Genomic DNA, 25,446 nt, shown 5'->3' on the forward strand with positions numbered 1-25,446 from the left:
GTACATTTTTTTTCAAACAACCATAATTTCAAAGTTGAAAAATTAGTTATACTAAATATGCACGTTATTTCTAAAAAAAAAAAAAAATTGGGCACATTAATAAGCGAAAATACTGTTTTTAAAAGCTCAAATATATAATAAAAAATTAAACCAATCCAAATACACCAACATTTTTCAGTAAAAAATAAAACCAAATATAGAATACTTTGTTAATTAGCAATTGTAATTTTTTCCCTCAAAAAAAGCAATTGTATTTAGAAGATTGCCTTTTGTGGTAAGGATGATGTAAACAAATTGTAATTAATAAAAAGAGTAAACTATGTTTTAGGTTCCTATTCTATATATCATATTTCAATTTGATCCATAATTTTTTAATTGTGTTAATTTGGTCCATAACATTTTAGTATAGTGTCAATTTAGTTACTACCGTTATCTTTTGGATGAAAATTAATTACGTGTCTAATGGCCAAAATAAAAAATTAGCTTCCATTGATGTGAGAATAAACTAAAATTTAATTTCACCATTTGTCATGTCACTAATTTTCATCCAAGATATAACAGCAGAGATTAAATTGACACAACACTAAAAAATTATAAATTAAATTGGCACAATTGAAAGGTTGTGGACCAAATTGAAATATATGAGATAAAAGATAGGGACGAAATATATAGCTTATCCTAATAAAAATTTGAATCATCAAAATTTTATTAAGTTGTATTTAGCTGACCAATAAATCCATTTTTAAACCAAGGTTGAAAGATAGGATGTACTTGCTAGAGTGGGCTTACTTGAAATGTGATTTTAAGCATGTTTGCAATTTTGGAATTTTGTTCCTTGATCGGCACTGTGACTTTGCTCTAACGAGATTAAGCTCACTCGGGCAAGTATCCCTTTGGATACAAAGGTTGCATTTTGCGTTTTGAGTTTTCTACTTCTTTTTCTTTTTTTTTTCTTTTTTTTTTGCTGCTGCGGGAGACAAGCAGTGCAGTGCGCGCATTGTTCACGCACTTTTTCAAAATTTTATATTAAAAATGGGTCCCGCAGTACTATTCACACATTTAAAAATTATTTTGCTACAGTGTTTTCAGTTTTTAGCAATAAGTTTTATCCAAATAGACCCTAAAACTCTAATGTTTAATTTAATTTTCTCTTTGTTATTTTATTTATCAAAGTAAAATCACTTATATCTATATATACGACAACTTTAAAACAATGAAAAAAATTAAGAGTTTTTTTTTTTTTGAGAAGAAAAAAAAATTAAGAGTTATTTATTGTGTAGTAATGTTACTTTTGTAATTCCTCATGTGATGTTTTTATTTTATTTTATTTTTTATTTTTTTTTATAATGAGATTTAAATCTATTGTGTGTACTCTATGATAGATAGTTTTTTTATTTTTATTTTTATAAATTCGAGGCATTAGTTATTTTTTGGTACAGTTAAGAATCTAAGAGGCCGTTTGGTATGTGATTTTAAGCAACACTTTTCAGTTTTTAAACAATATTACACGTATTTTTACATACTTTTTCACCCACGCATATTTCTAAAAAAATACAAACAACGTTACTAGAACAACATTACCAAACAACCCCTTAGTATTCGAATTCATCCACTTACTTGATAATAAAAGATTTAATCAATTACTAATTTGATTGAAAAAACATATAAGAAAGACCAAAATTTATATTTTTCACGGAATAATTTTGTGTTTTTGTTTTCAATAATTGGATAGTTACAATGAGAAAGAAGATATTTGAAATCTAGATATCTCATTTAAAAAAACTGAAAGTTGCCAACGAGTCAAGTTACAAAGTTTTTATTGGACAATTTTGTTTAGTTAAGCAAACAAAATATATTCAATCTTATTCCAAATAAAATAATATCAATCTTTTTTTTTTTCCTTACAAAATAATATATTTTCAAAATAAAAGTAAGAAGAGAACATGGTGTACTCACGAACTCTCTAGAATGCCTAGGTATTGTTATAGATAGTTAACCGTTCAACCAAACAAACACGTGTACATCGAGCCCACACGTGCGGTTCAAAGGCTTTTAAAAGGGTTTTGCTCTCCGAACTCAACAACACCAACATAGTACAAACTACGAAGTACAAACAGTTGAGCTGCCTCTCTTATCCATGGCGTCAAGTTTCCTCACAGCACCAAAACCCATTCTTTTCAAAACCAATGCTCCCTCTTTCCACAACTCCAACCAGAGACCACTACTAGGTACTAAATTCTATAGCTTATACAAATTAACTTTCAACCCCTTTTGTTTTTACTTAAAACAAACATTTTCTTTCTAGAAATCTTTTTGAATGGTTTTTTGTATCTGGGTCCTGAACAGGTCTGCGGAGAAACTCTCTCAGAGTCAACGCAATTTCAAAGAAATGGGAACCCACCAAGGTTTTCTGTTTTTTTTTTTAGTTAATTGTTTTGCTGAATTTTTTTACATAGATAGGTTACCACTTTGTATGTAAAATTCATGGTTAGTATTTATTTGTTTTGGTCTTTAATTATCTAAGTATTGTTGATTGCTGTCAAATATTAAATGGGTTTTGAATTTTATGCTTAGTGGTGGTAATTTTGTGCTGCAGGTGGTTCCACAAGCTGATAGAGTACTTGTTCGTCTTGAGGAGTTGCCTGAGGTATGCCTGCTTTTACTGCTTATGTTCTGTATTGTGACTTCTTCTTCTTCTTATTATTCTTATTATTGCATTAGAATGTAAGATTCTTGAAGTAGAACCAAGTTGGGCTGAGTTGATTGTTTGATTAAATTGAATTTATTTCCCAATAAAGCCATGCTTGGGGTGGTCATACCAATCTTGTTCAGTAATATTTGTGGGCACTGGGTACCATGTTGTAACCATATATATTAATCCTTTGCTGCTATGTCTATATAGTTTAATCTTGATTGTGAAACACTTGAGACCTAGAGTATCAGTCTTTGAATTTTAAAGCTCAGAGATGGCAACAATATGAAGTCATCTTGCCTTTATTCATGTTAAAATGTAAGCTGTGTGTTATGATCCTAGTGTCCTAGATGGATTAAGTGTAAGCTTAACCATGTGCATATAAGCTCTTGGGCACCCTCCCCTTGCGATCCGGTTTTTAAGGTTGAGTTTTGCTCATGGGTTTGTATCACTGTGTTGTTCAACTCGGTTTAGGGTGCCAAGTTGGGGTATTCATCTTTGAGTCTAGCTCGTCTATTGCTTGAAAGGCTGAAACTTTGAATGCAGGGACTCAGCCAAAACCTTCAGTTTTGATACATAGATACACCAAAGTAGTGTATATATGTAGAAAAGGAGATGTGCAACCCAGCTTTGATTAATGTCCAACCTCTAAAGTGTCTAGTAAAGGAGACCCTTGTGAATTTAATATGTAGCAAAGATTTTGGGCAAAACCTCTCTCTCTTTCATCCACCCACAAAACTGGCATAAGAAAATCATCTCTTTAGGTGGGGAGTAGTGATCACACAAGAAAAGTGTCCATAATTTAAGGCAAGTCCAGACAAAATGTTGTGTCAATGATAATGATAGTAATTGAGACAGTCTGATTGTGCCTCTTTGTGTTGCCAAATGCGAGGGGAGAAAGAGTAGGATCTAATTTCCAGCAGGAGGATCCTTATTTCGTATTGTATTTGTTATCGGACAAATCAAGTCAACAGAAACAATCTGATTCCAATGCTGCTAGAAGCTGCTCGAAATGGGCTCTAGTTCTTTATGTTTGAATTCATTGATGTAACTCAAAAGTAGTGTGCATTCCCTTGAGAAATTGGGTTGAAGAGAATCAAGACTCGCTGGGTGTGTAACTTAACTTAAAAAAAAAAAAAAACCGAAAAGAATAACTGAATTCTCTACAATGGCTTGTGCTACCCATGCATATACAGAAGAATTCCAAGATACAAGCATCTCTTGAAAAGAAGATCTTGTCCTGATGATCTCTTGGGAATTAGCCTAGTGTGAGCTGGCATTATTTCTCTAGGGGAAAGAAGAATGGACAAAAAGAGATTTTGGGTGTTAATCATTCTACACATGACTTAAATTCACATTGTGACCAGGGTACCTGTATAGGTTTGCATGTTGACTGGTTGTCATTTTGTGCTTTCTACATAGCGGTTGCCAAGAATTCTGCATTGTATAAATACACATTTCATGTATGATCTGTTGTTAGCTGGCATTCTGATGGATGAAATGTCTTATGCCACAGAAATCAGCTGGTGGAGTATTGTTGCCCAAAGCAGCTGTTAAATTTGAGAGGTATCTTATGGGAGAGGTATGTGAAATGCTAACCCTTTGTATCTTGTGAAAACATGGTTTTTTTTTTAGATTAAAAAATATCTCTGGATTAATTAACCAGCAGTTTTAATATATCTGAATATGCTTCAGATTCTCTCTGTTGGTGCTGATGTTGGGGAAGTGGAGGCTGGAAAGAAGGTAAGCAACCAAATTGTATTCAGCTTTGGTTTTGCTTTTTCAGTCAGTGGCTGAAGCCTGAAACAATTTTGATGCTGCTGGCACTATAAACTTCCTGATGAATGAACTTTTTCCCGTTCTTTATGGTATCATTTCCAAGAAATGTTTTGTAGCTTGATGTTTCATCTAAATTGATCAAATGCTTATTTTGTTGCAGGTTCTTTTCTCAGACATAAATGCCTATGAGGTGAGTATTATTTTACTGTAAAATTATCACTTATCATATAGCCCTTGCTACCATTAAGTGCCTTCACAAATGATATTCTTGTGAAATGACCCTCATCAAATATGTTATTTCTCATGATTGTGCTGTGACAAAAAATTGGGGCTCTTATATTCACCATAAATTATAAATTGAAGTTTTTGTGCTGCTGCAGTATCAGTGTTATAGAAATGGGTTATATTGTGCTGAATCTGCTTTAAAAAGTGTTGCTTGTGTTGAATTTGTCATGACATTTCCTGATAAAATATTTATCTGTATTAAGCACTTTATTCCTTCTACACATGGCTTGAAGATCAAAGACTCAGACTAATAATGTACAGATTTTGGGAGTGAGGGGAAAGATATATATATATATATATATATATACATACATATATATATATATATATTAATATAAATTTTGGCAAAGTTTAATTAACTGTATTTGACCCCTGGATCTAAACTCACAGAAAGATGCAGATGCTACTAGGCCATATGGCCATTGTTGTACGAGTGGAAAGAAGTTGTGATTATTAGATATATTTAGATCATCCTTTTTTAGCCAGTAAATATTTTTATTCATGATCCAGTAAGTCTTTTTGCTAGCTTTCGGTGAAGTTATCTACTTTGTCCTTTTCTCCATAATCTGGAGTAAATTTGAGTTTGTATATCACATCTGTTATATTTGACTGTATATTAATGGCTTGATTTTGAAATTAGATGATATAACTTTGATTGCTCATGATCATATTCACATTAGTGTGTTTTTTTTGTCTGATGAAACCTGCTTTATGTTATTTCATTAATAGTAGTGTAATAGGGTATGCTATGAATATTCTTGCACTGAAATGGTGATGTTACATAATTGCACTTATTCATTCAATATCTGCAGCTTATCTGCTGATAGTGTCATTCTTAGGCACAGGCAAGCACCTACGTAAATATTAATTAACTTTAAATTGTCCTTGCTGTTACCATTATTTGATATTATTATTGTTATCAGCTTATGTTCTTTGGGCTAAATGGCATGTTCACCACCTATGAGCATGTGTTGGTGGTTGTCACTGTTTGAACTCCTGTCAGATGTGTGTTTATTTACCACACAGAAATCTTCTTCTTCTTGTTGATGTTATTAATTAACGTTTTTTTTTTGGGTGGTATTTCAGGTGGATTTGGGAACAGATGCTAAGCACTGCTTCTGTAAATCAGGTGACTTGTTGGCTGTGGTTGAGTAGTGGTCAACAATTAACTAAGATTTATGGTTGAGTAGTGGTCAACAATTAACTAAGATTTATGGTTGAGTAGTGGTCAACAATTTACTATGATTTTTGGCCTTTGTTGTGTACTTAATAAATTAGAAAGATGCTTTCTTCACTGCCTGGAGAATTATCTTATCCATGCTGAATTTTATGCACTACTGTTCATGCACAATGGCATAAGATTTTGGAAAATGATATGAAATTAAATCATTGTTGACGGGAGGTTTGTTCATGTTATCCATCATGTTAATTGAATATTAATTCTCTATCCCAATTTTGGGTATAATAATAACTTAAAAAGATGACAATCTTCCTCTATATAGATTAGCATTTACCAAATTTGGGTATAATGATTACTTACTATGTAGTTAGAACATGTGAACTGGTTCAAGTACCCTATCATCCTTTTTCCCTCTCTCCCTAACATTTGCAGTCCCCAGAATCCACATAATCATTTGAAATTACCCAGAAAAGTTCACACTATCACATAAAATAGTTAATTACCTGAGATGGAAGATGATGACCCATATATAAGCTGAAAATAAGCACATACTGTGTTCACTTTTCAAGAAACTATTATGGTTTCCTAAAGCCATTCTTAAACATAGCTTCATTGGTTGGCTGACTCTTAAAATTAGTGAATGAAAACCCATTTTCAGAGCTATGGTTAATGAATTATGTTGAGGGGTTCATTTCATCTGCCAAAGAAAGATGGAATAATGGAAGAAACAGTGAATTAAAACCCAGTTATGTATAAAAGTAAGAGAGTGGTATAGCCTCTTAAAGAATAGTCAGGAATATATAGTGTTCCTCTTAGCCATCACCATTTCAGGTCATTCTTCAAGTACCATAATGGCACTGGAAAATTAACTTAACCTATCAGAACAGTAGCTCCAGTTGTATAATACACAAGTACAAAGACAAAGAGTAAGTGGAGATGCTAAACTTCCTAGTTTCATAAAACACAGCAAGAGAAAATGCACATAATGAAATGAATAATTAAATTGAAAAAAAAAAAAAAAAAAAAAAAAACGCACACAATGCCAAAACAAGATCTAAAGGCAGATCGATGCTTTGACATCATAGTTCCAAAACATTAAAAATAAATAAATAAATAAATAAAGAAGAACGCTTGGTTACAGTACCATGGTCTTAAAGGCCACCAGGCCCACAACAGCTGCTAGCAGTAGATGGCGGAGAACAAGCCAATCACAGTAACAGAGCTTGACATAAAATTGGGAGTGCACTGTGCAGGTAGAGCTTGACCGCATGTTTCGGTGAATGATAATTGATAAGGCCTCCTAACAAAATAAAAATAAAAATAATTGATAAGGTAAGGCCAGTGTCATTGACTTACAGTTTCAGGACCTCTAATACTGTAATACTAGACATGGCAAAACGGGTCGGGTCGGGTCGGGTCACGGGTCAAAAAGGGTCATCTTAAGCGGATTAAAAACGGTTTCGGGTCAATCGGGTCGGGTCAGGTCGGGTTGACCCGTATTTTTCACAAGACTTTAAAAAAAAAAAAAATAAAACATGCATTTGTCATTTGGAAATATATGCAACAAATTATTTGATGTAAAATGTATTATTTTAATTTCACCACTTATATCAAGAATGAATTCAGTTAAACTTATTAATACTTATTCAATAATTTTAAAATTATACAAATCCTAACATTGATATCTAAAACAAAATAACACAACCATAAGTAAAACAAATACACATATTTTATTTCTACACAATATCAACATTCTAAAATATATAACAAAATTACAAATGATTTATTGGATAACTCATTTGATAAAGAATAAAAACATATAAGAAATTTACAATCTTGAAAATTAATTTTAGAATCTATTATCAATTGTGGTCGGCACTCTATTTCAATTTGAGATATAAATTAAAATTTAATTGCTTACTTATTTATACATGGTCTCTTTTATAAATATCATATCATTGTTAAGCAACACACACTCTAGGAAATATCATAATTTATTTTGAAAAGCCGTTTATTTTAGACATAAATTGTTAAAAAATAAGTCTAAGCATTCATAATTTATGCTAATTTGATACTTTAGCTTCACTATTTTTACACTTGTAAATGTTTCTCACACATGTCTACAATTATAAATCTATATTTTTAATTCTACTATAACTATATTATCTTGGCATGTACTTTGTTATTTGATATCTAAAAATCTTTACTCATTACAGAATGCTTAACCTTTTATCTTTTAATTAATTTGCATATGTAAATGTATCAATTGTTTCGTTAAAACTCACAATAAACAATTAAACTACTATTGTTTTAATTTTACTTTTTTTTTTACCAAAAAAAAAAATTAAAAAAGTGATTCGAGTTCGGGTCGGGTCTGGTTGACTCGCAAAAAACTCGGAAAACTCGGGTCAGGTTACGGGTCAACCCGTTTTTGTTTCGGGTCAAAAAAATCATGTTCGGGTCGAGTATTTTTTGGGTTGGGTTGGGTTAGAAAATTTTGACCCGTTTTGCCATGTCTATGTAATACATGAGACGAGAGTTTGTGAAGAAATGAGAAATAGTTCAAAAAAGTAACTAGGAAAAAATAGAAAATTAAAAAAATAATTAAATAAGGGTTTGAAAGTGTTTGGATTTTACACTTTAAAGTTTGATAGTGTTTGGATTGTTAGCCCCGCCCATTTGTGAAATATTAGCTAGTCATGTGTGTTTCATTGGTCCAATGAAAAAATAACACGTCATTTTCATTATTGTATATAAATTTAATAGATTTAAAATTGTATGAAAAAATTAATTAAATGCTCTAAATTTTAAAAACTCATAAACAGAAAAAAAAAAAATTGTATTTATACCCTACTATTCTTATTGTAAGCCAATTTTGGCAAATGTATGGAGGTGTTAACTATCCTATTATGTTATACATCATTTCTATTCAATTTAGATATCTACTTTCATAAATAAAGAAAAAAAAAAGGCACTTCACTTAGTGAAAAGTTGACAAAAACAAAAGTACAATCTATATAATATTTTAAAATTGAAGCCTAGTATTTATTGTTACTACATTCTAGTTAAGCTACATTCGCATAGCATTTTGGTTCATACTATCCAATTTGATCCATTTCGTACCACTTTAGTCTATTTTAATCTACTTAGGTCCATTTTAGTCAACTTCGGTTTATTTCAGTCCATTTGGTCCACTTCAATCCAATTCGGTCATCTCTCTCTCTCTCTCTCTCACTCGTATTATTTCTTGCAACTCTACTACTTAGGTTGATGAATTTTTATATCTCCACTTTGGGTTGTTTTGGTGTAATGTTTTTCGAGTTCCCTATCGCAAGTTCTCTCTCTCTCTCTCTCTCTCTCCTAGTTTTGGTTTGATTTTTCTTTAAGTTAATCCTTATTTTTGAAGTAAGAATTTGAGTTTATATCAAAACACAATTTACAAAGCTATATATTTGAATGTGTCTATCAATTATTTGAGCGATATTAATTGTAATTATGTGAAAATTCTTGATTATCATGATAATTTTTGTAGGTGCACAATTTGTACCCGGACCCAAAATGAGTGATGGGCCTGAATAATAATTTCTTAAAGTCTTCAAATAATAGCTGGAAGGCTGAATACTACTGTTTAGAGGTCATTTCTCCATTAATGCGGTCAGAGAGGTAGATGCAGGGCCTTTAATGCGGTAGTAGCAGCTTTTTTCTCAGATATTTCTTCCACGTTCCTGCTTCTAACGGGTGCTTGGATCACGCCTTTACCCAACAGACCATCCAGAATTTAGTCTCTAAGCCCTTTAGTAAGTCCCATGGCCTTTACTGGGCTTGTCCAAGGAGATACTCTACCTCGGACTATTCCTCGGACCATTATAGTGCGGACTAACCTGTGGGCCCAGAAGACTTTGATTGAACAGACTTATACCAACTAACCAGGCCCAAGGCCCAAACGTGTCTTTACGCATTCTTACCCCCCACAATTTCCTTAAGAGAATGAGAAATTTGAAACTTAAAAATTTTAGTTGTATCAAAAACAAATTAGGAAAATATAATACATAATAATGATATTTAAAAGAATATGGACCATTTCAAAAAATAATTATATCAATAAAAAATAATAAAATTATATATTTGTAAAAATAAAGAGATAAAAAATTAAAATTTACTTTTAAAAATTGTTTAATTTTTAGGGAAAAAAATTATCTACAATAAAATTTAGAGAGAATAAATTTCACATTATACTACATCTTTAAATAATTGCATATATATATATATGTGTGTGTATATATATGTTTAGAATCATATTCCCATGTATGACTTGAGTTTGCGACTAGTTGTGCCTAAAAAATAGGGGAGGCATTAACCTATATATTTATTTACTAAAATAGTTTTAAATGCACTTTTTAAAAATACATATTTTTTAAACTTTATTTTAGTTAGTAGAAATTTGGGTCATCAGAATTTCATTATGTTGTATTAGCAAATCAATAAAAAAAAAAAAAGTTTTTTGCCCAAAAAAAAAACAGGTTTAAACTCAAAGCAAGGTTGGGAGATAGGACATATTCACTGGAGTGAGCTTACTTGAAATGTTATTTTAAGTTTGTTTGCAATTTTGGGAGTTCTATTCCTTGACTGTGACTTTGCTTCAATGGGATTACGTTCACTCGAGCGAGCTACTAAAACTCTTTTGTTTAATTTAATTCCCTCTTCATTATTTTGAATCTATTACTTTACTCGATAATTATAGTTTTTTATTATTTGGCCGAGACACTAATTAATTTTTTATATTGTAGCATTCGAATTCATGTCACGTTTACTTGATAAGAAAAGATTTTATCAAATACTAATTTGATGTAGATGTAGATGTGCAATTGTGAGGTTCGTTTTAACTATATACTTTAGATTGAGAAATCATACAATTATTGAATTCCTATATCTGAAACAGAAAGCAGTGAACAAATTCATCATTAAAAAAAAAAAAAAAATTGAATCATAAAACCCTCATGTTCAGAATTGCTTAAAATATGTTGTAAATTTCATCACTACAGCAATGATAGCCAAGAATTCCAAAATACCTCTAACACTCTTTTTATATTGAGGTACATGCTTTCACATTAGGTTGTGTGGGACTCAAAGACACTTACATGTTTGTCGTTACCCTTAAATCATGTTCTATGTACAGTCAATTTGAGTGTGATGATCTATGACCATTGAGTGAAACCAAAATTTAATAAAGACAGAAAAAGAAATGTGAGCATTATTGTATACAATAACTATGGTGTAACGTTATATTGATTTTTTATATTTGCAAATGTTTACATATTTGTGAACTGTTAAATGTTTATTATGAAATAGACTTTCTTCATTTTATAAACAAATGGAGAGAATCTTTATTCATATTGAAAGGGGTTTCTTGGTAAAGACCTTTCTTGCTTTCCTAATTCGGTGTTTGCTATGTAGTAGTATGGCAAATGCAGCTAAAAAAATTTCCCAAGGGACGAAGGTTATATAGTACTAATATAAGAACTCTTTTTTAAGAAACAGACCCACACGGAAAGAGGGGTTCGGATGCCTTTGTGTAATATAAAAACTTCTAGTAAAAAATTAATAATTATTGTCTAAACGTTGGATGACAAAATCTTACTGTACATTTTCACAAATATGAAATTGAGTAGGATGCTAAAGTTGTTGCTGACTTGATGAACAATTCTAGAAATACTAATGCTGTAAATTATGCTATTGTGGCTAATTGCAGGCTCCTAATTTCCCAAGTTACTCAAGTTAAAGTGCCGCACTACTTTTGGGAAACCAACCGCTGTGTGGATGCCCTTACCAGATTAGGAATCCAACAAGCTTTTGATGTTTTGTATTATAATTCCTCCCCCCCCTTGTCCGTTGGATGTTTTTCTCTTTGATTTATATGGTGTTTATCATTTCAGACTTTGATGTATCTGCTTATTTTTCTTAGTTGAGTGATATCTCTGGTTTAACCAAAAAAAAAAAAAAAAAGAATTTAGAGAAGTGCTACATCTAAATTGAACACACCACTGAAATGTTTAATCCATGCAATTTTTCTTATAAATTTTATGAGAGTTTGAAAAATAAAATCATAAACGAGAAGAAAAAAAGAGTTAACTAATTTTCTATAAATTTTTTTAAATTTTTTATTTTCGGGTGTTTGTTGTAGTTAAAATGTGGTCAAATTTATAAATAAATAAATTGTTGACCATAAAACTCTTCATAAAAATTTGTAAAATGTTTTACATTTAAAAATTTGGTAAAATATTTTACAAAAACACACAATGGCTTCCTTTACCCCATTTAGTGACTAGGTCACTGGTCTGGTGGACGGAGCCGCCATTACGATGATTGGTGTTGGCAGTCTGGTGGATGGAGTCGACACTCCAATGGCTGGTTCTAGGTTTCGATAGCCGTAGCCACCACTCTAAGGACCGATTCTAGTGGACCAACGATCGATGTTGGTGGTCCTGTGAACAGAGTTGCCGCTTTGGCAACTGGGTCCAGTAGTCTAGTTACCAGAGACACCATTCCTGCTGTTTCGGTCATTGGTGACACGCTTTGACAGCGGTCACGGAGCCACCGTTCCTGCTGGTGGTGAAAACTTTAGACATCTAGAAAATTTATGAACTAGGTTTTATTAGATATTACTAAGGGGAATAAATTCAGGAGAATACGTGGCGCATTGGTAGTACGTTTGATTCTATATTAGAAGGCAGCATGTTCGATTCCCTACCTTAACCTTTTTTGTAACACTGTTCGGCTGTATCACACACTTCACTCTTAAAATTACCTTACTTTTGTCTTCTTTCATCTAAACTAGACCAATAGAATAGTATTCTATTCTCTTTCTATATCCTCCTCACATCACATGGATATGGATATGGAGGGAATATCTCACATAAATGCTTGCTTCTCAAAATTAGTCACAAGTCACAACGATTCAGTAACAATTTAACCAAATTAAGCTATCATACAAAGATAGAAAATTGAAAATGTATTGCATATAACAAATGAGAGCAAATTTTATGGGGAGAAGTTTTAAAGGTTAAATGGTTAATGGTGTTTTCTAGCTCTCTAGTTTTAGTTTTCTGCAAAAACTGCCACTTGGAGGCCTTTTATAGCCAATTGCACACCAGTTTGATACAATGTGTTATGTACATTCACTCACATGCATGATGCACTTGGAACCACTTGAAATCTTTTTTAAGATCATGTAAAAAAAAAAAAAAATCACTTGGAACCTTTGCAGAGCCCTTGGAAAAACACTAGGAATAATGCACTTACTATTGGAGGCACTTGCTTACCATTGGATATTTTAGCATTTAGTCAGCCTAAAAGATGATTAGGGCTGTGGGATTCTTCTTGTCGGGCTGCTCTCTCTCTCTCTCTTAAAAATAATTTTTTAGGGTATAATTCATTATGCTTTCTTTCCTCCTTGACTATAGTTGACAAAGCATGTTTCTTTCCTTATACATCCATTTTAGGAATTTGAATATTAAAAACCAATATGGAAAATAAATATAGGGTTTTAATGAGTTGTTTGAAAAATGATATTGAATTTGCATTAGGAAAATTTACCATCTCCTTAATTTAATTTCTTTCAAATGAACAATCAAATTTCAAATTCAAAGACACCCAATAGGAAGCATGCTAATTAGATCATTTTGTCAACTTCCTAGTCTAGCACATTTCATTTAGACTTTGCCTTTTTGAATTTGCAAATTCACGTGAGGTGGAATCCCTTAATTGAAAAAGCACACTATGAAATTAGGCTCCTACAAGTTTTCATTCTCTATGTCTCTGTGATTTTCTTAATTAATTAGTACAGTAATTTTTTGTGTACATTTTATATGAGGTTTGCTATGATTTTTGTTGGGAATTAATTAGTTAATTTCAATTCAATTGGTATATTCATATTGCATTTCCAAATATAATTGGGTTAGTTAATGCTAAATTTTAAGTTTGAATCTTATTCAATTTGGAAATTGCAGAAGCTTTAATGAGGTGATTATAGATAAAATCTTTCCATTAGAATTAAGCTTTTAAATTCAAATTTAAGTTGACATTTATTCTCAAATAAGTTGGTTCATTACTGTCAAGAGATTTCCTTTTAAGGTTTATTTAAAATTTGAATTGAAAAAAAAAATATGGAAAGTATAAAAGATGATAGAGTTTTAAATGAGAAGATTAGGTCGGGTTTCAAATTGAAAAAGGAAATAGGAGGGAAATTTATAATAGGAATTGATTTATTATAATAATAATAATAATAATTATTATTATTATTTGTAATAGGAAATAAAAATATATAATTTCCAAATTCTAATTTTTCAAAAGTAGAGTTTCAAAGGTGTTTAAAAGAAAAAGAAAAGATTAGGCAGGTTGGGTTAAACCTGAGTCCAACCTGAAAACCAAAAATATACAAGAGCAAGACCTGAACCTGACTTGAAATTCTAACTAACCCGCCCAAAGCCCTTCAGGTCGGGTTGGGTCTGGTGAGTTTTCGGATTGGGCGGGTTCCATGCTCAGCCTTAAAGATGATAATGTGTCTCTAGTTGGTGGGCTCTAACTCTCAGTAGTTCTAAGAGATAAATCACTCATTGTGAGATTAAGGAGTATATAATATAGCAATATGGCATCATTTTTTAGGCTCTTGGGTGACTTCAATATAATGTGAAAAATGATGAATTTAGTATAATGAATATAAAGAATGATTTGAACAATTAGAATATCCCACAAAGTGCCAATTGAGATATACATATAAGTTTGTCAAAATTTTCTTTGTCGTGTGATCGCACAATTTAATTGTACAACAAACAATTTCTCTACAAAATGAACGGAAAGATTACAACTATTTTGAAAAGAAAGATTAAAAGATACTAACAAGAATGAAAATTTTTATGTATTGGATCAGTACAAGTGACAATTAAACCACTAACAAGATAATGATTAAATACAAATACTCCCCTAATTAGGCAAGTTAGACTCATTTGAAATGCACAACTCAGGGCTTGTTTAGTAGAGGAGTTTGAGTAATGTTGTTTGAGTTTTTTTGAAATACGTGTGGGTGAAAAAGTGTGTAGAAATACATGTAATGTTGTTTAAAAACTGAAAATGTATGTTTAAGATACTCTACCAAACGGGCCTCAATCACCACTTATTGTTTGTCTTTGATTTTTTAAGGGATGTTTGGGAGAGTAGTTTAAGTTATGTTGTTAGAGTGTTTTTGATAAACGTATGGATGAAAAAGTGTGTGAAAAAGTGTGTAATGTTATTTAAAATGTGTAGAAATGTGTTTAAACAAAACTGCCAATTCAGTCACTACTGATTGTTTCTTTGATTCTTTAATATCCTTGGTCTTACCCAAGTTACAATAAAATACATGTTTTTTTTTTTTTTTACTTACAAAATCTTTAAAAAAAATGGTTAAAAACCTAAGGGAAAATAAAAAGTAAAAGGAGAACATGGTGGTGTGGCCAGGGCCAGGAACTCTGTAGAAGTCCTACGGATTGAGAGGGTATTGCACGGAGTGCAATTGAACAAATCCCAGCCATCCATTTAATCCAATGACTCCTTATTTTGACACCTCATCAGGACACGCTAGCAATCCGTGTGCTCCCTCAACTTTTCATTTTAGCTTCACTTCTCAGTAAAACACTCTCTCCTCTCTCTTTCTCTCCCACTTCAACCAGTGTCTCCCTTGCCTCCACCACTCTCTGAACCTCCATGCTTCCCTCACCCATCAGCAAAATTGAAGAAAAAACATCACGCTCCCTTTCTCAGCCACCTCTTCTCGAATATTCTTCTCTTTCCTAGAAATTTCAGCAACTCTCTCTCTCTCTCTCTCTTTGAGCTCTGCTTTTTAAAACCTCTCCTTTTCACTTCAACTTTCTCAGCCTCTAGTAGAAGAACTGAGAGAGAGAGAGAGAGAGAGAGAGAGAGAGAGAGAGAGAGAGAGAGAGAGAGAGAGAGAGAGAGAGAGAGAAATGGCGTTTTTCTGAAGCTCCACCTGGCGATCCAAAGGTCAAAGAGAAGATCTTCAAAACCAAGTGCGCTCAGTGCCACACCGTTGACAAAGGTGCTGGTCACAAGCAAGGTATTCACTTTTTTTCTGATTTTTTATTTATTTTTATAAGTATTCGATTTGGTTGCGGCGTGTTTGGATCTGAGTGATAATTCAAAGTTTGTGACTTTAGCTCATGTTTATTGGATTTTTGTTGTGTGGTTTTGATTTGTTGAGATCTGTTTGGGTTGAATGAACTGTTTTTTGTTAATTATGAGGATGTAGTTGAAATGAAATTTGCTTAGATCTGACTGGTTTTGATTTGAGTGATCTGTATGGCTGCTTAAAAAGTTGAAGAAAAAAATAAAGAAGAAGAAATTTTTATTTCTGTAATGTTATTCTCTGAATAGAAACAGTTTTTTGAGCTGGAATTTATTTTTGAAGGCTGTTTAGTGATATGGGAATTGTCAAGCAGTCTTTAAGTATATAATTTTGAAAGAGTTGGAGAAACAAAAATATAATTTTGAAATAAAAAAAGTAAGATTGATTTTTTGTAACATGAGAAAGGATTATTTTGTATATTATGAAGACCCAACAAAAATAGTTAGCCTTGGTCTGACATGGAAGAATATATTGTGTATATTTTTTCATGGTGAATTTCGTTTTTGTTTTTTTGTCTTTTTTTTTGAAAAGTTGTTTAACTCTTATTTTGCACATTGTTGCAGGAAGATGTACCTAAAGAATTTGCTACTCTGGTATTGAATTTTATCTCTCGCAACCGTATAGTACCTCATGGAGTTGACGTTGGTATCCATATTCTCTTCCTTAATATGATATCTAGGAAAGGGATTCTGGACCTCTGGTATTCTGCAGGAATTAGTTTTTCGTTTAATTTCTTCAAAACCTGAGTTGTGCATTCCACCGTAGAGATCATTGACTTAGGCTGTGTTTGGTTCAACGGTGAACCAATTTCAGAAATTATTTTTCGCATTTGCGTGTGTTTGGTAGGCACAGAAAATTTAGTCAATTGAAATTATTTTACAGTTTGACCGTAAAATAGCCCTTATACGATGGAAAATCAAATCCGTTTCTATTTTACCTTCAAATCACATTTTCGACTGAAAACAGAGAGAAAGAGAGCACGAAGAGAGGGAGACAAAGAACGAAGAGAGAGAGAGAGAGAGAGAGAGAGAGAAGTGCCGACGAGCTTGCGTCAACGAGCCGGCGCCAACGAGCTCGCGCTGACAAGATCGAGCCCCAAGCCCAGACGTGCCGACAAGCTCGCGCTGGCGAGATCGAGCCGCGAGATCGCTACCACGCCGGTGAGCTCGCGTCGGCGAGATCGAGTCGCGAGACCACCGTCCCAAGCCCAAACCCAAACCCACTCCCGTCGTTACCAATCTGGCCGCCGTTACCGATCTCTTTCCCTTAATCTCTCAATCTTTCTCTCTTTGATCTCTGATTTTTTTGTTGCTGTTGTGGTGGCGTGGGTAGTGGCGTTTTGGTGGCTTTTGATCTCTGATTTTTTGGGTGTTTTGGTGGTTTTTGATATCTGATTTTGTTGTTGTTGTTGTTGCACTGGTGTAGGTGGTGGTGTTTTGGTGGTTTTTGTGTTGTGGTGCTGGTGTGTGGGTGGTGGTGGATTTTTCTGTGGGTGCTGTGTGGGTGCTGGTGGATATTTTGATATAAAACTTGTTTGGAAGCTGAGAAAATGGCTGAGAAAATGTGAGAAATTAGTGGAAAATTTACATTTTCTGAATGTTACCAAACACTTCAAATTATTTTCCAATATAATTTTAAAATTGCAACCAAACACTAGAAATTATTTTTCTTTCTCGAAAATATTTTCACCTGAAAATATTTTACACCCGAAAAATATTTTACACTCAACCAAACGCAGCCTTAAAGGTTTCATGTGTAGAAGCGCCAATGAGCCTACCTCCTCCACCTAAAAGTTCTAGGTGGAGGGTGAGGTTATGGGTTCAAGACGCATTGGGTATGTGTGCAACTTACCAATAAAAAAAAAGTTTCACATGTAGAAGTAATGCTTGGTGAAATGCCATGGGGCTTGGCATGTCTATTTAAGGCTTCGAACTCCGAAGTTTTTGGTTCTTGTGAGCCCCCACCTAGAATGCCTCAGCGGAGAGTGCCTAGACTAAATCCCAAAAGTCATTAGTTTGACTCTTAGCTGAGGCATTTTGCGATTTATCTGATGCCTGCTCAGTAGAGGTGTGTAGGCATTTAGGGTTTTACTCTTAAGGGTGTCCCACTGGCCCGTACCTTGAGGGGTTTCCTCATCATTGAAAAAAGAGAGTTTTTGGTTCTTGTGAGACACTTGCCTTATTTGTTGAGGGGCTTAATTTAGGCCTTGCTAGGAATGTTTTCAACTTCTCATCATGTGCTTTGTATTTTTCCATACAAGTCCCTTTTTTTGCACAAACTTGGCGAGAAATTACATAGTGTGCTGGTGCAGCATTGTGCATGATTTGAAGATAGTATTCTACAATTCTATTTTGTCATCTAGGTTGTCTTTCGAATTAGATGTCTAACCTGGCATAGGAAATTAGGACAATGAACAATGATCTGTCATTTTTAACTTTTAAGTTATAAAGTTATTCTTCAGTTTAGCACCTCCTGCCCCATCAGGAAACTCTGCCACAACATCCCCCTTGACCCATCATCACCACCACCCCCACCCCCTGACCCATCGTCACCATCACCCCCACCCCCTGACCCATCGTCATCACCTACCTTCCTCTGCTAACACTACACAAGGATATGCTCCCAAAACTCTATCACAATCCGTGGTTGTTTTTACATTACAGAAATCATCTTTCACCTTCGCTTCAATATCTACTAAAACTTTTTTCAATGATCTTTCCAAGCCATCTTGTATACAAGCAATAGCTCTCCCCTCTAAAAATCAATTTTTCTACCTCCTTCTATGTCGAAAACCCTTAATTCAAACTCCAAATATTCAGAAGTAAAACATCGAGTCATCGTCTTTTAAACCTCAAATCCTAGGGCATCAGGGAAAATCTTCCTAAATATGCAGCCCGGATCACAGGTAGTCTTGTTGCTTTGGCATACCAGACAATCCATTTCAACACTGTTTTGACAAAAAAAGCTTTATTAGGGTTTTCTAATCCATTGACAAAAGATAGTTTTACCAATCATTTATAGTAACATCATTTACATATACATCATAAATTTATCATACACATTGTACATCATAAATTTAAGAAGAACACTTGGAAAGAACATAGGTCCCTAAAATACGTGGGTACTTGTCTACTATATCTTATTTTATTTTTAATATCACAAATAACCACACCAAGCAAACACAACAATTTAGTTTCCAAAGAAATCAAATTACATCACATCAATATAAAACCAAAAAAGAAAAAATTACCTGCGGCAATTGCCAAGCATTGGGTATATCCAACCTTGAAGCAGAAAAAATCTGCCCCAACCAAAAAAATAAAATAAAATTGAGAGTCAATTCAACACATACATATAAAAAATCCATGTACAGAGAGATGGGAGATATAGTAGATCTTTTTGGAAGAATTCATGAGACAAATACCAATATTAGAAACTCGATTCTTCCAAAAAGATCTACTATAAAATAACCTAGAATCTCTTTTTTATAGTGGATCTTTTTGGAAGAATTGAGTTTCTGAAATTGGTATTTGTCTCATGAATTCTTCCAAAAAGATCTACTATATATCCCATCTCTCTGTTCTGTAGATGGATTTTTATATGTATGTGTTGAATTGACTCAATTTTATTTTATATTTTTGGTTAGGGCAGATTTTTTCTGCTTCAAGGTTGGATCTATCCAGTGCTTGGCAATTGCCGCAGGTAATTTTTTCTTTTTTGGTTTTATATTGATGTGATGTAATTTGATTGCTTTGGAAACTAAATTGCTATGTTTGCTTGGTGTGGTTATTTGTGATATTAAAAATAAAATAAGAAATAGTAGATAGGTACCCACATATTTTAGGGACCTATGTTCTTTCCAAGTGTTCTTCTTAAATTTATAATTTACAATGTGTATGATAAATTTATGATGTATATGTATATGATGTTGCTATAAATGATTGGTAAAACTATCTTTTGTCAATGGATTGGAAAACCCTAATAAAGTTTTTTTTTTGTCAAAACAGTGTTGAAATGGATTGTCTAGTATGCCAAAGCAACAAGACTACCTGTGATCCGGGCTGCATATTTAGGAAGATTTTCCCTGATGGCCTAGGATTTGAGGTTTATAAGACGATGACTCGATGATTTACTTCTGAATATTTGGAGTTTGAATTGAGGGTTTCCAAAATAGAAGGAGGTAGAAAAATAGATTTTTTAGAGGGGAGAGCTATTGCTTGTATAAAAGATGGCTTGGAAAGATCATTGAAAAAAGTTTTAGTAGATATTGAAGAAGAGGTGAAAGATGATTTCTGTAATGTAAAAACAGCCACGAATTGTGATAGAGTTTTGGAGTTTTGGGAGCATATCCTTGTGTAGTGTAAGCAGAGGAAGGTAGGTGATGAGGATGGGTCAGGGGGAGGTGGTGACGATGGGTCAGGGGGGGTGTTGTGGTAGAGTTTCCTGATGGGGCAGGAGGTGCTAATGGGTGATGATGACACCGAGGACCCGTTGCAGCTGATTACTCACCAGCCTAAGCCAGCCACCTCTGCCACCGCCGGGTCTCAGGTGAAGAAGCCAGCACCAGGCCAGTTGAAGTTGGCTGTGGTGGTGGCTCAGCCCGTCTTTAAGCTTCCTTCTAAGCCTCTACCACTTGTTGTAGCTGGTTTATCCCTCTCGATTCGTCATCGTTTTGGCTCTTTTGATTGCTTTTTCACTTCTTATAATTTAGATTGGTTGTGGATTACATACATGTACGTATACATGTGTATGTTACGTACATGTGTACATATTTGTACGATAAGGGTATTGGGTTTTTGATGTGGTGTTTATGTCAATGTTATGAATACCGTTTCGGTTTGTCCATTGGAACGAAATATTTCGGTACCGGCTTATTTCGGCGTACCGTTTCAGAGTGTTTCGGAGTTACGTTATTTTATAATAAAAAATATATATTATTAATAAAAAAACCTATATAAATTATTAAGGGTTTTAAAGAAGTTATAAGTACATATTTCAACTAATATATAATCTTTAAGTCCAAATAATAATAATAATAATATAATAATAATAAGTATCAGTTCAGTTATTTATAAAATATAATAAGAGTAATAATATGAAAAAAAAAAATTGATGTTAATACTTAATATTAGTTGTTGGAGGTTGGAACAGTAGAAGAGGGTAAAGGCTGGAACATTTGTTTTTAGGCGTAAATGCACTTTTAGTTCCTATATTTTAACGTTTTTCCATTTTAGGCCCTACATTTTAATTTTACCACTTTTAATCCCTAATTCAATTAACGCGTTCCATTTTGGTCTTTTTCGTCAGTCAACCGACGGAAATAGCTGAGTTGGCTGCCGGAAGAATTAAAATATTATAAAAATGCCACATCATCCATGACACGTCAGCATATATATTTAAAAAATTAATTTATTAATTTTAACTAAATAATAAAAATAAAAACATAATTATCAATGATCTTATTGCTCAAATTCACAGATAAGATCATTGATATCAAATTTCAAAGAACACGAAGAACACAAAAACAAACCCAGAACCAACCAATAACCAAACACAAACTCAAATTTAAAAACACAAAGAACATAAAAACAAACAGAAAAGAAGGAATTTAAAATCCCAAAATGATCTTATTGCTCAAGGGTTTCTGGGTTTGGGAGAATTTGATATCAACGATCTTATTGCTCAACACAAATCCAGCTCAACCACAAACCCAAATCAAACACAAACCCTATCCTCCAATAAGAACCTACTCTGCCTCCCTATATAAACTCTCCCAAACAAACTGACCAACCTTTTCGTCACATTTTTTTCATTGCAAGCTTTTTCACATTCCGAATCTCTCTCTAGAATTTTCACTCTTTCTCAAAAATCAATGGCACCCACAAAAGGCAGAGAAGAAGCCAACGGAGAAGAAGCCAGTGGCGGCGGAGAAAGCTCTGGCAAAGGCCGAGAAGAAGATCATGAACAGCTTCATCTACGATATCTTCGAGAAGCTCGCCTAGGAGTCATCGCGATTGGCTCGGTAAATCTCCATCATCGCGAGGAAGAGATGGGGTTTCTGAAGTCTCCGATCTACAAGGTAAGAGCATCTTGAACGACGCTAAGATGGGGTTTCTCTCTTTTCAAGATTGGCTTTGGGTGGGTGGGCTTTAGACCGGTGTGGGGTCGTTGGGGTTGTGGGTGGCTGTGGGTAGTCGTGGGGTTGTGGGTTTTGCTCGTTGTGGGTCTTGTGTGTTGTGGGTTGGTGTTGGTGTTGATGGGTTGTTGTTGCTGTTGGTGGATGTGGGGTTTCTGTTGTGGATTGCCGTTGCTGTTGTTAGTTGCAAGCGATGGGAAGTTGGCTGTGATTTGTTCTATGGGTTCGGATTTGGTTGGGTTTGGTTTTTGAAAGTTTGGTGTTGCTGGGTTTTTTCTACTTGTTTTCATTGATGTCTGATCTGGGTTTGAGTTCTTGGGTTTGTATTCTTGTTTTCATTGATGTTTGATCTGGGTTTGAGTTATTGGGTTTGTGTTCTTGTGATGGGATTGATTTTTTGGTTGCTAGGTTTGATTTGGGAAGAACGTGAAGAACAATTAAAGAATGATGAAGAACAATCTTAATTAATTTGAATTTTAGTTTTTAATTCTGTTTTTATTTTTATTATTTAGTTAAAATTAATAAATTAATTTTTTAAATTTATATGCTGACGTGTCATGGATGATGTGGCATTTTTATAATATTTTAATTCTTCCGACAGCCAACTCAGCTATTTTCATCGGTTGACTGACGAAAAAGACCAAAATGGAACGCTTTAATTGAATTAGGGATTAAAAGTGGTAAAATTAAAATGTAGGAACTAAAATGAGAAAAACGTCAAAATGTAGGGACTAAAAGTTCATTTATGCCTTGTTTTTATTGTTAGTCACGCGGGGCTCACAAAAACAAAACAAAGAAAAAATTCAAATTTTAAAACACAAGTGACAAAAGAGGAGTATGTGGGCTGGCAAAAACTAAACAAATAAAAATTTAAAGCAAAGGAGATATCATTTCTGGAGCATCTATTGCACATTAGTGCTGATTTTATCGTTATTCATTTGTGGGTCTGTTAAATATTTGCTAATTTTCTATGAAAACTAGGGAGCAAATTTGTGGAGGATAGGTAGAAGCTTTTAATCAATGTAGTTTTAAAAAGAAGACTAAATCTGACCTGATAAAGAGAGAGAAATTCAAGCCTTACTAAATAAATATGATGTTGAGATTTAGTTTGATTGTTTCCATCCTATTGTTATGAACTATGGATGTAAGGTTAATGTCACCAACAGTGTTATTACTTGCTAATGGTATTTGTATAATGACTCATTATTCCATTTTGAATATGAAGTTAAACAAAATTTGCTACAATTAGTTCTCTATGGTAATGTGTTGATAAAACATGTTCTTACCTTTAAAAGAAGAAAAAAGTGTCACTTATTTATAATTGAAGTATAAGAATACTCCAGCTCAAATTGTGCCTCCTCCTCTTGTAAGAGAAAGGTGGAAATAAGGTTTTGGGTTCAAAACTCACTAGGTTTGTCTGCGTAACTTACCAATAAAAAATTGTAAGTAATACTAGGATTATTTAATTATTTGTAGGCCTATTGATGGAAGGAGCATATTTAAAATTATTTCAACATTCATTATTTCAGATTTTTTTCTCATTTAAAATTTCATATTTTTAAAATTTCACTTTTGAATTTTGAATTAAATTTTGGCTTGATATATGAAAGTTTACCGTATTGGCAAATCTGGTCTTAAAAGCCACCCAATTTCCATTTAATCAGCAGCCAAGGCCAAAGACTAGAAGACTAGAAGACAGAGTCCTACCATCACTAGGGATTCAAGATAAAGAGATAGCAAGCCAAAATGACGATGGGAGATGATTGTTCGGACATGAGATGTGGACAAGTTTTAGCCTAGCTCTTAGGAGAAGGTACTCTCAAATCCTATTTAAAAAAGGCTCCAAGAAAGTTTGAGCATAGCAATTTGAATTCAAAATTTCTAATTAGAGAATAATTTTTTAAGCTTAGTGGTGAAACCAATAATTTTTTTTTTTTTTTTTTTTTTTTCCGCACTTGTCATCCTAGATCAACTAAGCGGTAGGCTCAAGCAAGATACAAGAGGCAAGCTCAATAGAATATACTAGCACATATAATGCTTAACATAGTACAATCCAAATCAACCTAATTTATGCTTAGACATATATCCACACTCTCACACATGAAATTTTGGTTGTAAAAGCAAGCTGAAGGATGAGGCCTTACTAATATACATACATAATGATCATACTTATGTTACAAATTACTACAATAAGAAAGAGATGAAACAAACCATTATGATAAGAGTCACAGATGCATACATAGATATTAGATACATGCCTACAAAGATACAAAGATACCAGTGAGCATGAGAATGGACTCTTGGGGGAAGTGAAACTTATTGATCAAGAGGTATCGCATGCATTTAGCGTCATTGATGCAACCTTTGAGCTCGTGCCGTGAGTGCCTATATGATATTCCCACGATCACTGCCTTCTTTCTCCCGTGCACATTGAGGGGAGGCCCTGGAGGCATGTGGTTGTACAGCGATGGAGGACGAGGCACGTTGCATAAGGGCAAAGTTGAAAAAGGAGGAGGAGCAGGAGCAGGCAGCATATTGCGAGGACTAGCATTGGCATGGTTCTTGATTTCTTGGTAATTTTGGGCCCAAAGGGCATCACAACGAATTCCATGTGAGAGGTGTTACACTTATCCTCGTTACACCTAATATCATCTCCCAATTATGGGTGTAATTGATGATTAAACACAGTTATTATTTTTTTTTTTTGGAGAATCATTAAACGCAGTTATTTTAATTTGTTTGGTTAATTATACAAATTTTCTGCTGAGAAATTTTGCAACTTACAAAGTTATAACTTTCCAGAGTTAACTTTGAACTTTGATTGGAATAGCTTGGAACTTCATGTCCTGGTTGGACCTCAGCTCTTATTAGAAATCCGATGTATTAAGAAGGTTTAGATCTTTCTTGTTGTTTTGGATCGGTCTAGAACTAAGAAGTAATTAAGAACCACAATGATAAAAACTAAAAAGTTGTGCAATGACACTAGGATTGTTACACACTTATAATTTATTTGCCACTGTATTGAGAGTATACATAGGAAATGAAAGGAATCAGGAATGTAATTGATAGAACAAGTTGGACTCGGTTGAATAAAGGAGTTTTACACATGTATGATTGGCCTTGGTCATAGTGGGCACACATTTTGTTTTTATTTGTATAATATTCTATTCTAGTCTTACCTTAGGCAAAATAAGGAA

At 33.5% G+C, this 25,446-nt stretch overlaps 1 protein-coding gene across 2 annotated transcripts; it reads left to right on the forward strand.

Moving 5' to 3' along the window:
- Positions 1 to 2,071: 2,071 nt before the first annotated feature.
- On the forward strand, positions 2,072 to 6,152 carry LOC142615722 (10 kDa chaperonin 1, chloroplastic-like). Of its 2 annotated transcripts, XM_075788499.1 has the most exons (8): positions 2,072 to 2,228; positions 2,347 to 2,405; positions 2,597 to 2,647; positions 4,209 to 4,274; positions 4,388 to 4,435; positions 4,632 to 4,661; positions 5,843 to 5,900; positions 5,936 to 6,152. In XM_075788499.1, the coding sequence occupies exons 1-8, from the start codon at positions 2,138 to 2,140 to the stop codon at positions 5,944 to 5,946; spliced, it is 414 nt and encodes a 137-aa protein (XP_075644614.1). In that variant the 5' UTR covers positions 2,072 to 2,137; the 3' UTR covers positions 5,947 to 6,152. The 2 variants fall into 2 exon arrangements, with proteins under 2 accessions (XP_075644614.1, XP_075644613.1); XM_075788498.1 differs by having other exon boundaries at positions 5,843 to 6,152.
- The last annotated feature ends 19,294 nt before the right edge of the window (positions 6,153 to 25,446 follow it).

Source organism: Castanea sativa, chromosome 11, assembly GCF_040712315.1.
Source record: "Castanea sativa cultivar Marrone di Chiusa Pesio chromosome 11, ASM4071231v1".
In the NCBI taxonomy this organism is placed as follows: Eukaryota; Viridiplantae; Streptophyta; class Magnoliopsida; order Fagales; family Fagaceae; genus Castanea; species Castanea sativa.